This window comes from Choristoneura fumiferana, chromosome Z, assembly GCF_025370935.1.
Source record: "Choristoneura fumiferana chromosome Z, NRCan_CFum_1, whole genome shotgun sequence".
NCBI classification, from domain to species: domain Eukaryota; kingdom Metazoa; phylum Arthropoda; class Insecta; order Lepidoptera; family Tortricidae; genus Choristoneura; species Choristoneura fumiferana.
The window spans coordinates 15126216-15139531 of NC_133472.1; the positions used below are offsets into that span (position 1 = coordinate 15126216).

General features: G+C 33.9%; 1 protein-coding gene across 2 annotated transcripts in view; it reads left to right on the forward strand.

The window, feature by feature from the left end:
• The first annotated feature begins 3437 nt into the window (after positions 1–3437).
• LOC141428925 (NAD(P) transhydrogenase, mitochondrial-like) overlaps positions 3438–13316 on the forward strand; it is a 34798-nt gene continuing 24919 nt past the window's right edge. The window contains exons 1-6 of one of the 2 annotated variants that reach the window (XM_074088998.1): positions 3438–3615; positions 6046–6214; positions 6622–6776; positions 6883–7023; positions 8323–8445; positions 8659–8846. In XM_074088998.1, the coding sequence (XP_073945099.1) occupies positions 6054–6214; positions 6622–6776; positions 6883–7023; positions 8323–8445; positions 8659–8846 (768 nt within the window). In that variant the 5' untranslated portion in view covers positions 3438–3615; positions 6046–6053. The remainder of the gene's footprint in view (positions 3616–6045; positions 6215–6621; positions 6777–6882; positions 7024–8322; positions 8446–8658; positions 8847–13316) is intronic. The other variant, XM_074089006.1, reaches the window with a different exon arrangement.

The following is a 13316-nucleotide window of genomic DNA, read 5'->3' on the forward strand; positions in this document are numbered from 1 at the left end:
AGTACCTGTATATAAATTCCATCTGAATCGGTTCAGCGGTTTAGACGTGATGAACTAACAAACAAACAGACTTACAAACTTTCACATTTATAATATTAGTGAGATTCTCGTAATGTATATATAGTGAATCAATTAATAGTTGATACAAAAACCGAACATTATTTTTCTATGTACTACATCGTAATTTGTATTTATTAATTATTACCGTTTTCATGAATTTTTTTTAGAACAAATCAAAATCAAGGCAAATTCTTCAAATTAAATCCAAAAAGAATAATAAAAAATCCAGCTTATTGAAGTACTTACATAATATATTCAACAATGTAATTTGATCACATATACAATCATAATAAACCATTTTAGAAAGTTCCAAATTTATGAACCATTATTTCATAAAAGGGCGAAAAAAGTGAGTTCATCTTATTTTGTATGCGTGACAGAGGACATACTGGCATTGCCATACGATTAAACGCAGCCAGCCTTAAGGGGATCCCATGCCCCAATGACCGTCGATCTGAATTCCTTAGTTTTCTAATGTTTTTTGTAGCTTATTATATTAACAACAACAGCTTTAAGCAATATAGTATCCCCCATTTACTTCGAAGTTCTTCGAGATATTTGGCATCAAAGTTGAACAATTTTAGACCAAAAAACTGGTTTTCTGGCCATAACTTTTGTGTTAATTAGTTTCAAATGAAAACCCTCGACACGTTTTTAGAGGCGTCAAAGACAAACCCAAATATGTAGATTTCGTATATGTTAGATCTTTCACGTCAATAGAGATAAGAAATAAGTGTTTTTTAGACAGTTTAAAAAAATCATACAAAATGAATTATTCATTTTTTTTTCAAAGTGCGGTAGACAAAAATAGAAATAAAAGATTGAAGAACCGGTAGCCGTTTGACTTGTAATTCTATCTGTAGTGTAAAAGTAGGATACGATTCAAAACTTGTCAAAAATCGATAACCTCGGGTAGCCTTTTAAGAGCACCCTGCCCAATAACAGTGACTTGGGTGATATCTGTAAATCCTACTAATATTATAAATGTGAAAGTTTGTGAGTGAGTGAGTGAGTGAGTGAGTGAGGGAGTGAGTGAGTGAGTGAGTGAGTATGTATGTTCTTCACGCTTAAACGGCTGGACGAATTTGGATGAAATTTGGCGGAAAGTTAGTTTATAACTTGGATTAAAACATAGGACACTTTTTATCCCGATATTCCCACGGGATAGGGATAAAATCTTGAAATAACAACCGCTAGGCTTAGAGTCATGAAATTTGGTATGTAGGTAGTTGGACGTCTGGAATAAAACATAGGCGACTTTTTGATCCGATATTTTTACGGGATACCTAGGGATAAAATCTTGAAATAACAACCGCTGGGCTTTGAGCCATGAAATTTAGTATGTAGATAGCTGGACCTCTGTAATAACACATAGGCTACTTTTTATTCCGATATTTCAACGGGATAGTTTAGTAACTAAAGGACCCCATACATCCGTCTATTATTATTATTATTATTTTGTAATTTTTTCTTTAGTTGTATACTTACTGTAGTTTTTAAGTATTTTATTTGTAATTATTTTATTTTGAAAAAATGACTTTCTGCCAAGCTTCTTGCGGCGCATTCTTCTTGGCAATGATGGTCTTTCCGAAAGCGCTGGTATTTTAAAAAATGACGTGTAAAAGTGCCCATTGCGGCCTATTTACTAAATAAATGATTTGAATTTGAATTGGATAGGGAAAAATTTTGAAATTTTAGCACTGGGCTTAGAGTCTTGAATTTTGTACAGCTATTCACAACACAACCTCAATGAAGACCACGATATAAATTTTGGAAATTTCCAGGGGAATTTTGTAAAATCCCGATAATTTCAATTGCAACTACCAGACCGAATAGTTTACGCGTGCGAAGCCGCGGGCAAAAGCTAGTACATATTATAGATTTTTAGGATTACAGTAAGTTAGTTTTAGTTCTATTTTTATTTATTTTATTATTGGTTATTGAATACATTCCTTTTACGGAGAAAGAAGTTTATTCAGTAATTTGTACGTTGGGTGTCATACTTTTTATTTATTTCATTAATTGCCCGCAAAGCAGTGACTACTTTCTCCACCTCGCCTCGCCTCTTTTAACGGTTTTTGAAAAAATGAAAAATATTTATTATGTAACAAATACGAAATACAATTATCAGTGCCCGGCGGACCCCAAACTAGGCTGAGCCTGCACCTTGGGACCCAGCGAGTCTTTTGCTGGTGAAAATGTCATTTGGTGTTACTTTTTTAGTTATTTACCATGAAATACAATAGTTGAAATTTAATCGGAAAATAAGAAAATAATAATGAAATAATGTAATATTCATTTTTTACAAATTTTTTCTTCAACTGAAAGTTATATTTCGGACAGGGTACCACATGACATTTTTGCTGCAAATAAGTTGTACTACCCTTAAAAGGAATGTATTCAATAACCAATCACCCTGTATATTACGTGTTATTTATTAAAGAATTTGTTATTAAATTGGGGTAGTTACAGTAAACGGAGGACTATTCTTCTACTCGTACATATAAAAACCGGCCAAGAGCGTGTCGGATACACCCAAAACAGGGTTCCGTAACCATTACGAAAAAAATCAATAATATTTTTCTAAGGATTTCGTATTTTATACGAAATATTCCAAGTTTAGGTATATTTTATACCTTAGGCTGCTATTAAGAGTAAAACTACTAATAATTCTCAAACAAACTTAGTCGTTATAGTTTTCCTTGAAAGTGATATACTTAAATACCATCCTGATTTTTTTCAAAATTTTCCACCCTCCGGTTTAGATTTTAGAGGGGGGGGGGACGCTCGATTATAATGAAAATTTACATATTAAAGTTGAATATTTCGCAAAAAAATCAATGAATCGTCTTAGCAAACCCCTAATGGTTTTAAAAGAACTATCCAACGATACCCCACACTATAGGGTTGGATGAGAAAAAAAAACACTCCCACTACGTCTATGGGAGGTACCAAAAAAATATTTTTAAAAAAAATTTTTTGTACCATTTTGTCGGCATAGTTTACATATATATCCGTGCAAAATTACAGCTTTCTAGCATTGATAGTCCCTGAGTAAAGCTGCGGACGGACGGACAGACAGACATACATACAGAAACATGGGGAAACTATAAGGGTTCCGTTTTTGCCATTTTGGCTCCGGGACCCTATAAAATTACATGAAATGTAAAATGACCGGCGGTTCCATATCTTAAACTTTAACTTGTTTGACGACTTTATTTCTTTGCTCGTATTAAAAAAAACTATATTTTGACAGTTAAAATCCATTGCGAAGAATAAATAAAAAATCAATTGGCACTTGATACTTGATGGAGAATCGATAGGACTTTTTGAGTTCAATGTACAACACTAGTAATCAACTTTGCTGTAGCGTGTAGCGTAGCGACACAGTAGATGTGCGAGGCGAGCGAGTGAAGCGGGAATTTAGCAATCGGCCGGCTGCCGCTGGCTTGGCTTGGATTTCTGGTTATCGGCGTAGCAACGTGGAACAAGCATAAGGGGGTATAAAATTACTGCTTATTGTAAGCTAGCTTCAACTTTTATGTCAGCAGAAAGGTCAGTGTCACATAAACATGTCTTAATCCACTTTAAAAAAATAGCTTGATACTGATTGTTATTTTTAGATTCGCTAAAGTTAAGCTCCAGTGAAAACTAACTAAACCGTGTTTTTGGCGAAATTAAATCATAATCGTTTTATCAAACAAAGCAAGTTTGTGTCGGCTTAAATTGATGTCTTTTTTTTTAGCACGCAGTGTGTTAACAAAGGCAACGCTTCCCGGTGTACGTCCGGTTTTTTGTGAATTAATTTTTATGTCTTGAGCATTTGTTTTTTACCTATATTTCAACTGTCTTTTTTAATCAAGTGAGCTAAATATTATTACAAGCATATTGTTTTGTTTTTCGGTACCTACCTATTGTTACAACCTACGTAAATATTCGTTAAACAGTATATAATCTCTAAAATTCATTATTTACGCGCTTGCACGCTTATTAAAAAATTCAAAACGAATTACGATTATTATTACAAATGCAATTAAAATATCTACTTGTAGTTCAGTTATAATAGTGTAACTATATATAGTTACTTACTGTATAACTTTATTCATTTTTGACAGTTATTGTGAGAAGGTTCTATTTGGGCTTTCACTGGCTAAGGTTTGAATGGGTAAGCACATACTAAAAAAAAAGTTTAGATACTAGTTTTTTACTATTTTCCCATGAGATTCATAATAAATACTTTTAGTATACACAGCACATGCAAATAGCTCCTAAAATTGTGATTGTTACTGTATTTTTGATAGAATCGAATATAAATTATCTGTTTATAATAAATAAATTAATTATAGAGGTTAACATTTTCTTTCAATAGTTTAAAATAAGTTATAAGTATCACCTACTTTTTATAATTATACCTTTGTAAAATACTAAAAATGCAGGTTAGTAGTAGTTGGGGCTAAAAATAATATCTAGATGGTTAGTCTAACACTGGGGGATTTCTTTTGACCTATTTTTCTCTGTGTAGGGCTAATGTGTTATGAGGGTCAATCAACTTTTTTTTTTATCCTACTGGATGACAAACGAGCAAGTGGGTCTCCTGATGGTAAGAGATCACCACCGCCCATAAACATCTGCAACACCAGGGGTATTGCAGATGCGTTGTCAACCTAGAGGCCTAAGATGGGATACCTCAAGTGCCAGTAATTTCACCGGCTGTCTTACTCTCCATGCCGAAACACAACAGTGCAAACACTGCTGTTTCACGGCAGGATTAGCGAGCAAGATGGTGGTAGCAATCCGGGCGGACCTTGCACAAGGTCCTACCACCTGCCGACTACTAATCTGTCTGCGACATTTTTTAAACAATTGCAGATTTTTGTAAGTAAACATGTTTTTTCTGTAATTTAATAGATGGTGTACATGAATACATGCCATTCTACGTAAGTTCAACCTATTAAACCGTGAAATATCTTGTTGGAAGTACAATTTTGGTAACGCAGGAGACGCCTAAAGTGTCGGTAAAATAGTTGATTGGCCCATGAACCACTTAACAAAGTTGACACTAATTTAAAAAAAGCTTGTATCTTAGTCTTGTAATGACCAACATACTTTATGATTGATTTCATAAGCGAATATGAACTTTTCAAATTCTGATACTCAAAGTTTGATGTAGGTCTCACAAGGTTAATACAGTGCAACCTCAATATAACAAATTGGAAGGGAACAAGTAAATATTTGTTATATCAAGTAATTTGTTAAACTGGGGTTTGTTATATTGAGGTAAGAATGGTCTAAAATTTGTTATAACGAGGTAAAAACGTTATATAGAGGTTTTGAGTTGATAAAATTCATTAATTAGAGGTATTTACACTTTTTTTTGATAGTTGAATATTCGTTATAGTGGTTCAGAAAAAAAAATCGTAATGTAAAGGTATATTTTACATTGACTCTTATGGACAATTTAAGGGGATTACGAAAAATTTGTTATGTTGTTATTTTGAGGTTCGTTATATTAAGGTTGCATTGTACAGATATATTATTTTGCCATATAAACTTTCATTTTTACTTACTGATTTTTTGTATAGAAGGATTTTCCAAAATACATAGTTTGTTTCTGATAATCATGTGAGTTATAATGATTATTTGGTAACAGTAGCTAATTTATGTTTTAATAAATATGTATAAAAATACCATGAGGCAATTTACTCCAGTTTACATAGTAATAAACTAAGAAAGGTTTTGCTATATGGATTCTAGGCTACAGATAAACATATGTTTTTATGTAAAAACAATTAAAAAATCAGTTCATAATAAACATTCATATTTTTTTATACTCACACAATTTTTTGTAATTAGAATGATATATGTAAACATCATCTGCTCCAACCCTAGATCTCTTGCTTCGTAATCAGGGCTACTAAACTAACTAGGCTATCTAGTTGTCAAAATTATCAACTCCATCCATGTTTTATTTGTTTTTGTTTCCAGTTATTAAAATGGGCGGCTGCACCAGAATCCTTCGAGTATGCAAGCCACTGACCCCATCCTGGCACTTGCGGAACTTCAGCTCATCTGCCACTCTACCAGCAGTACCAGGAGTGCCATATAAACAATTGACTGTTGGCATACCAAAAGAAATATGGCATGAAGAAAAGAGGTTTGTTAATTGCAGATACCTACTTGCTAATACAATGCATTTATTTACCACACACCATTTCTTTTTGGAATAAAAATTTGTGTATGAAGAAGTATTTTCTGTATAGGGTTACCTACTTCCTACAATAGACAACATCATAATATTACCTTTTCCAATACTTTTCCTCTTTTTCTTGCTGTTTGTTTTCTACATTTTGTGACCTTATAATACTGACTGCATTTTGTTCTAGTTCAAACTAATAAAATTATGTTATCATAAGAATGTTTGAACTTATAATTTATATGACTTAAATGACGATGGAGCTATAAAAAGACTAGCTTGCATCCCATAAAGGTATTTTTATGTGATGTAATGTAATCTTTAGTTTGTAAGAATATATATTAATTAATACCTCATATTTTTTTTAGGGTGGCCATAGTACCAGCTGTAGTTAGTAAATTAGTGAAGAAAGGTTTTAAGGTTAATGTAGAGGAGAATGCTGGAGCTTTAGCCAGCTTTAATAACAAGGCGTATGAAGAGGCCGGCGCTAAAATAACCAAAACAAAGGATACATTCCAAACTGGTATTCAAAATTATAATGTTTTCAAGCACTCAGTAACTTACGGTATCTTTGTTTATTTATTTTACTTGAATTGCCTACTTAGCCTTAATATTTTTTATTCTTCCAGATATTGTTCTAAAAGTCCGTCCAGTTATAGACACTGAGGTGCCAAATATAAGAGATGAGAGTACTTTAATTTCATTCTTGTACCCTGCACAAAACCAAGATTTAATTAAGAAATTGGCCAGCAAAAGGATCAACGCTTTTGGTAATTAAATAATTTTGAATTCCGTTACTATTATTTAATGCTTAAATATTGCATTCTATTGAATCGGAAATTTCATCAATTTCACTAATTGGTTGTGTAACAGTATCTGGCTTAAGTAAAATATTGTATACAATACATTACATACGTAAGTAGCTGACCTGGCGGACTTCGTACAGACAGCCTCACAGACAATGAATGTCGTGTTAACTTTTAGCCAAACTTTTAATGTAGGATTTTATTAACATCATAAAATGAGTACAATAAATATTAAGTTCAATAGTTTATTACGATAATCTATATAAATAAAACAAAGTCGGGTTAGTTACACCATTTATTAACAACAAACATTCATGAACGGCAGGACACATTTTGATGAAATTTTACATGTCTTTGAGATAGTACTAAAATCGATTGAATGATCTGGAATGATTGAAACTAATCGATTTGACAGTTGATGTCCTTGAGATGGTACTACGTAGCGGACTACCCACAGTTTATTAAATACACAAGAAACATTACCCTCATTTTTTGGGTAGTCGGGTAAAAAGTAGCCCCAGGTCCCATGGGTCCCAGTTACCTCCATACTAAATTTTGTCAAAATCTGTCTATCCGTTCTTGAGTTATAAATGGTGTAACTAACTAACCCAACTTTTGTTTTATTTTACATACCTACTGCTATTGTTCGTAACTTCAACTGCGTTCAGCGAGACTACATATTTCCGGTTACAACACACCTCACGCCCTGGAGGAGGTGCGAAAATAAATCATCTTCACTTTACGAGATGGGATTTTTTCTAAATTTACTTGTAAGTTGTACTTTCTTATCTACATGATATTTATTTATTTATTTATTATTTATTATAAATTTAGGAGGCATAGCACTGAAACCACGGACAGGGCGAAACTAAAATCAGTCAATCCCACTAAAATATTTCATGTAAATTCGCTGCAACACAAATTGCTTCTGGTCTAACCACATACATACCTACTCCCACCGACCTTTGGTAAAATTGCTTAGAATTGCCTTGAAACATTTGGGCTAAAGTATTGGATTTCTCCTAAAATAGTATCTATACCTTCCTCTGCTAAAGGGCGTACCTACTCAGGCACACCCTAGCGTACGACATTTTAGCGTCCATCTCATCGCAAGCCAACTGATAGGGATAAATACTGCGTGTCTAAGACTGAACTTAGCATCCTAGGACCACAGTATGGTTTGACTTGACAACTACTACCAATTGCTTGGACTATGCCTGTATCTTGGCATTCGCAAGTATTGTATTATGAAATTTGTTACAGCTATGGACTGCGTACCCCGCATTAGTCGAGCGCAGGCGTTTGACGCTCTGAGCTCCATGGCAAACGTCGCCGGCTATCGCGCCGTCATCGAGGCCGCGGCCAATTTTCCACGGTTCTTCTCTGGTACGAAACAAATACTGTTAAACTAATCTATTTAATTACAAATTCCATATAAATATATTTTAATCTCGAAGTGTTTATGCATACAAGTTATTGCAGCATATTGTTAAAGGGTACAAGGATTTAAGATCACATCGTTCACCATACTCCTTTCTTATGTAAGGTATCTTTTTTTTGTTCCGGGTAAAGGAAAGGCTTAATGAATGTGCGGTGCAGGTCAGATGACGGCGGCGGGGCGCGTCCCGCCGTGCCGCGTGCTGGTGGTGGGCGGCGGCGTGGCGGGGCTGGCGGCGGCTGCCCAGGCGCGCTGCATGGGCGCCGCCGTGCGCGCCTTCGACACCCGCCCTGCCGTGCGCGAGCAGATCGAGAGTCTCGGCGCGCAGTTCATCACCATGGACTTTAAGGTACCCATTTTGAATCAGTAAACGCCGCTTTTCCGGTTTTCTTTTATTTATTACAGGGTTACCGGTTTTCGTTTTTTAACAGGAGACGTGAGCGAGACAGTTACTTAAAGACTACTCTTAAGTATGATACCTACTATTTTCTTGTAACATTGTTACAATACAAATATATGTTGTGTGTTGCAGCGAATTTTGTATCTTTGTTGGTAAATCGCTTCATCCAATGCTCAAGAAGTATGCCAGCAGGGTTACTACGAAACTCGAAGTTCGTATCGTACCGTCCCTCTCGCTCTCGTATTATACAGTATAAGTGTCAGAGGGACCGCACGACACGAACTTCGAGTTTCGTAGTAGCCCTGCAGAGATGACGCCTATAGCCTGCTAGAATGGCTATATCTCTAACTCATTCAAGGCATGCAGCCAAAACTATTAATCACCTTAAAGAGCAAAATCATTCATGCAATTGAAAAAAAACGATACTACTACGTACTTAATATAAAAAAGTAAACTTTGTTTCTTGGCGTTTTTGTATGTAGGAGAAAATTGTATTGTGTGTTGTTATTGTTGACAATTACTGAATTAATTCCGAAAATCTTTAATTAATAGAAATATACATTATTCCATATTAATAATATAACGCATAATTTTAGTCTTGGATGTTAGATAGTATTTATTGTACACAATATTGTAGGATAGGAATTATTGTAGGGGTAATATTGAATAAATCTCCTAAATTCATGCTAAGTCGAAATATAACTCAAATATAACGCACGCTCGCACGAACACGAACACGATGTCGCGAGCAACCACTAGTGGTATATGTATAATTAAAGATAAGTTATTATCATTCATGCACGTGATTTATATAAATCAAGTGTACGATTATGATGATCCACTACAAAACATACGACTTCAGTAGATCGCAAAGAAATCATATAATCGCTTGCGATTGATGCTGAGCTCAAATAATATTACCTCCGCTTCTACACACACTCATTCACCTTTTTCACGTGCGAGTGTCTATAGTCCATTCAGGATAACATTGGACTCTAAAAGGTCACAGAAGAATAGGTTCTAAACATTTTTTGTGAAGTCGTAATGATGATGATGATGATGATGAATAAAAGAAGTAATAAATTGAAGTCATAATTTTGTTTACTTTGTAAGTAGATCAATACGTAATGTACTTACAAAATATCACAATATTACATATATGTAATTTTCTACATTATATTAATTCGATTTATATTTATACATAATTTAATATCTGTGTTTCGTGAACTCATTCCCTATTTAAAAATATTCTCCTCTTAGTTTCTGCTATAAAGCGCAAGCTTTTTTCAATTCCAAATTTCATCAAATTTGGTGCAGTGCTTTAGTTGTGAAAGGTTAACTATTCGTATATGAATTGGGTCATCACATTTTGATCCAAACTGGCGATTAATAGCTATAAATAATGTACACAATATTTCTTGAGTCACCAATATTATAAACGTTCCGTTTCTTGCAGAATGTTCTTTACCTCTGCCTCTTTACGAGTAGGTATTTTATAGGAAGACGTTTCTGTTTTTAACAAAATAGTAAAAGTTTTTATTGTATTTAAATGATTATATGAAAAAAAAAGCAAGGTTAATCTCACTAATATTCATTATAATTGAGAAAGATTGTAAATCTGTATGTTTGTTTGTTAGCTACCACTTCACGTCTTAACCGCTGAACCGATTTAGGTGAAATTCGGTATACAGATAGTACAAGTCCCGGGGAAGGACATAGAATAGTTTTTATCCCAGAAAATTGCATAGTTCCCGCGGGTTAGCAATAAACGATTCTACGTAAACGGAGTCGCGGGCAACAGTTAATTAATGAATAATTGAAACCAATATTGACGTCTTCGATATTTTAATTAGAATTAAGTTTAGACCGTATACTAAAAAAAATGCAATTTGTTAAATGACTTCCTAAAGCGTGCATTATAAAGAACCTATTTTCCTTCTGTCCATTCTTATATTGAACAGACTGTAGACTGTTATTATTATTTATTTAAGATAAATAGCTGCATATAATTATATGGTGATTGATCTAAGGTCAACTTCATCAAGATTACAGTTTTTTTTTTAATAAAAGCGTGTGGCATTAGAATGTACTTAGGCCTGTACCTAAGTACAGTTAAGTTAAGATAAGAATAAGTATTCACATAAGTGTGCAAAAATACGTGTTTAACTGAAACACATACTATACGTACCTCATCATTATTAGCATTGCTTAGCCCTTAGCATATTGCGAGCTGCATTTCCGGTTGCAATCACCTAGATAAAAAAATATTTTTATAAAAAACAAGCAGACTATCAAGTGTATCTATTAGAACTAGACTCAACACTAAGTGTAAATTGGACCATGTTACTAAGTATAACGGTAACCTATATCACTACTAACATATCAAACCAGCTGGCAAATCCATTGATTCGCCGGCCGATACGGCCTACACTCGACAAAAATGTCTCATATGAATTCAATTATTGTTGAGTCTCAAACTAAAAAACTTTTTTTATTGTTTCTGAAACATTAAAAACCTTTTTTCAACCGACGAAAAAAAACGGAGGAGGTTTGTATGTATGACCACGCATAACTTTTTACAGAGTAGTCCGATTTAGATGATTCTTTTTTTATTGGAAAGCGTATACCCCGAGAGTGGTCCCATTTAAATTTGAAAAAAAATATTCCTACCCTAAGGGCAAGAAAACAGGGGATGATTGATTGTTCAGTCACTGATTGTACTGTATGACCAGGCATAACTTTTTACAGAGTAGTCTGATTTTCATAATTCTTTTTTTAATGGATAGGGTATACCTTGAAGTTGGTATTATATAAATTTGCAAATAAAAATTACCCCAAGGGTAGGAAAAAAGTATAAAATAAAAAAAAACAACCAAAAAATTGAACCGCCGAAAAAACTGAAAAGCAAAAAATAATACTTTTTTTGTTTTTTTCCGTAATCTAGGTACCAGTTTGAAGTCAGTGCCTCAGCACTAGCCAGGAGGAGAGGACCTATAGTCGTCTAGCTGATGGGCTTCTATCAGTCCTCCTGGCTCGTGCTGAGGCATCGACTTGAAACTGGTACCTAGATTAAGGTCAAACAAAAAGGTATTATTTTTTGCTTTTCAGTTTTTTCGGCGGTTCGATTTTTATGTTATTATTGTGTCTGAAGCAGCTTGTGGTGCTTTTGGTGAAAAAATGCATCTGCAGTTTTATTAAACGAAAAAAGGCGAAAAAAGCATAAAAAAATATTGGAATAAAATTAAATGTCATAATATATTTTTTACTTCACATGCTCATAAAGTTGGTATTTATGCTAGATCTAGGCGACGTACAATTAGTTTTTATGCTCTAGCACATAAAGTAAAATCTTCGTCTAAGACCAAGCTGTCAACAGCCACAAACAAAAAAGTACTATATATTTTTTAATATTTTTTATTTTATGTAAAACTAAAAATCAATGAAAGTAACTCAATAAAGCTAAACATTTATAATTATATAGCAAAGCATAAAAATTAAAGGTACCTACCTAGTAAGTGAACAAATGTTTCCACTGTTGCTGTTTCATTTCCTCTCAATCGAAGTGAAAAGCAGGGTTTTACACTCGAGCATTAAACCCATTTTCCCCTCGACGTGTCTATCCACCCTCGCCGTACCGACTCGGGTGGTTATATGAACATCTCGGTTAAAATGGCTCGTTTTATGCTCTTGTTGTACAATCTACTATTGAATGATTTGCAATTCTAATATTTCATAAAAGTCTATTCTAATTTAGTTTTTTTCCTTCACCATTTTTGAGAAAGCTTTATATTAGTCTCGGCTGGAATTTAGCAATTGCTGGCTGCGTATTAGTTAAACGGACGAGCTCGTCCGTTTAATACTCATACCCAGCTGGCAATTGCCGGCTTCCATGCCACGACACTAATCTACTATTAAACTGTTATTGTACTAGGCAATCCGACTCTAAATGCGTTACTTACGACTAAGAATAAAATAATGCACGGCGCTATCTCATACTCGTTGTAAGACATTCTATTAAAAAAACAGTTGTTTAATGAATAACGTAATTACCTACTGGGAATTATGTAAATATTAAACACAATCAAAATTGTCATTGCTTTTCGCATGAATCAATAGAAGGCGTTACGGTAAATATGGTAAAATGCACACATTTTCACGGTTAAACATGGTATATATTGTAAATTATTATAGTCGTAACGTAACGAACTAGGTACCTGACGCGGCTTCAAGTCTTAATACCTATTCAAAACACGTTTTTGCAGTGCGCTATGTGGTTCAAGGATAAATAAATTGTATTATTTTTGCCTTTACTATTTTTATTATAAAAACTAATTAGTGATCGTAAATGTTGTAAAGGATTTATTTGATGGTTTGTTGTTTATCAATTTCTTTCTCTTTCTACGACAATTTTGTTTGTGA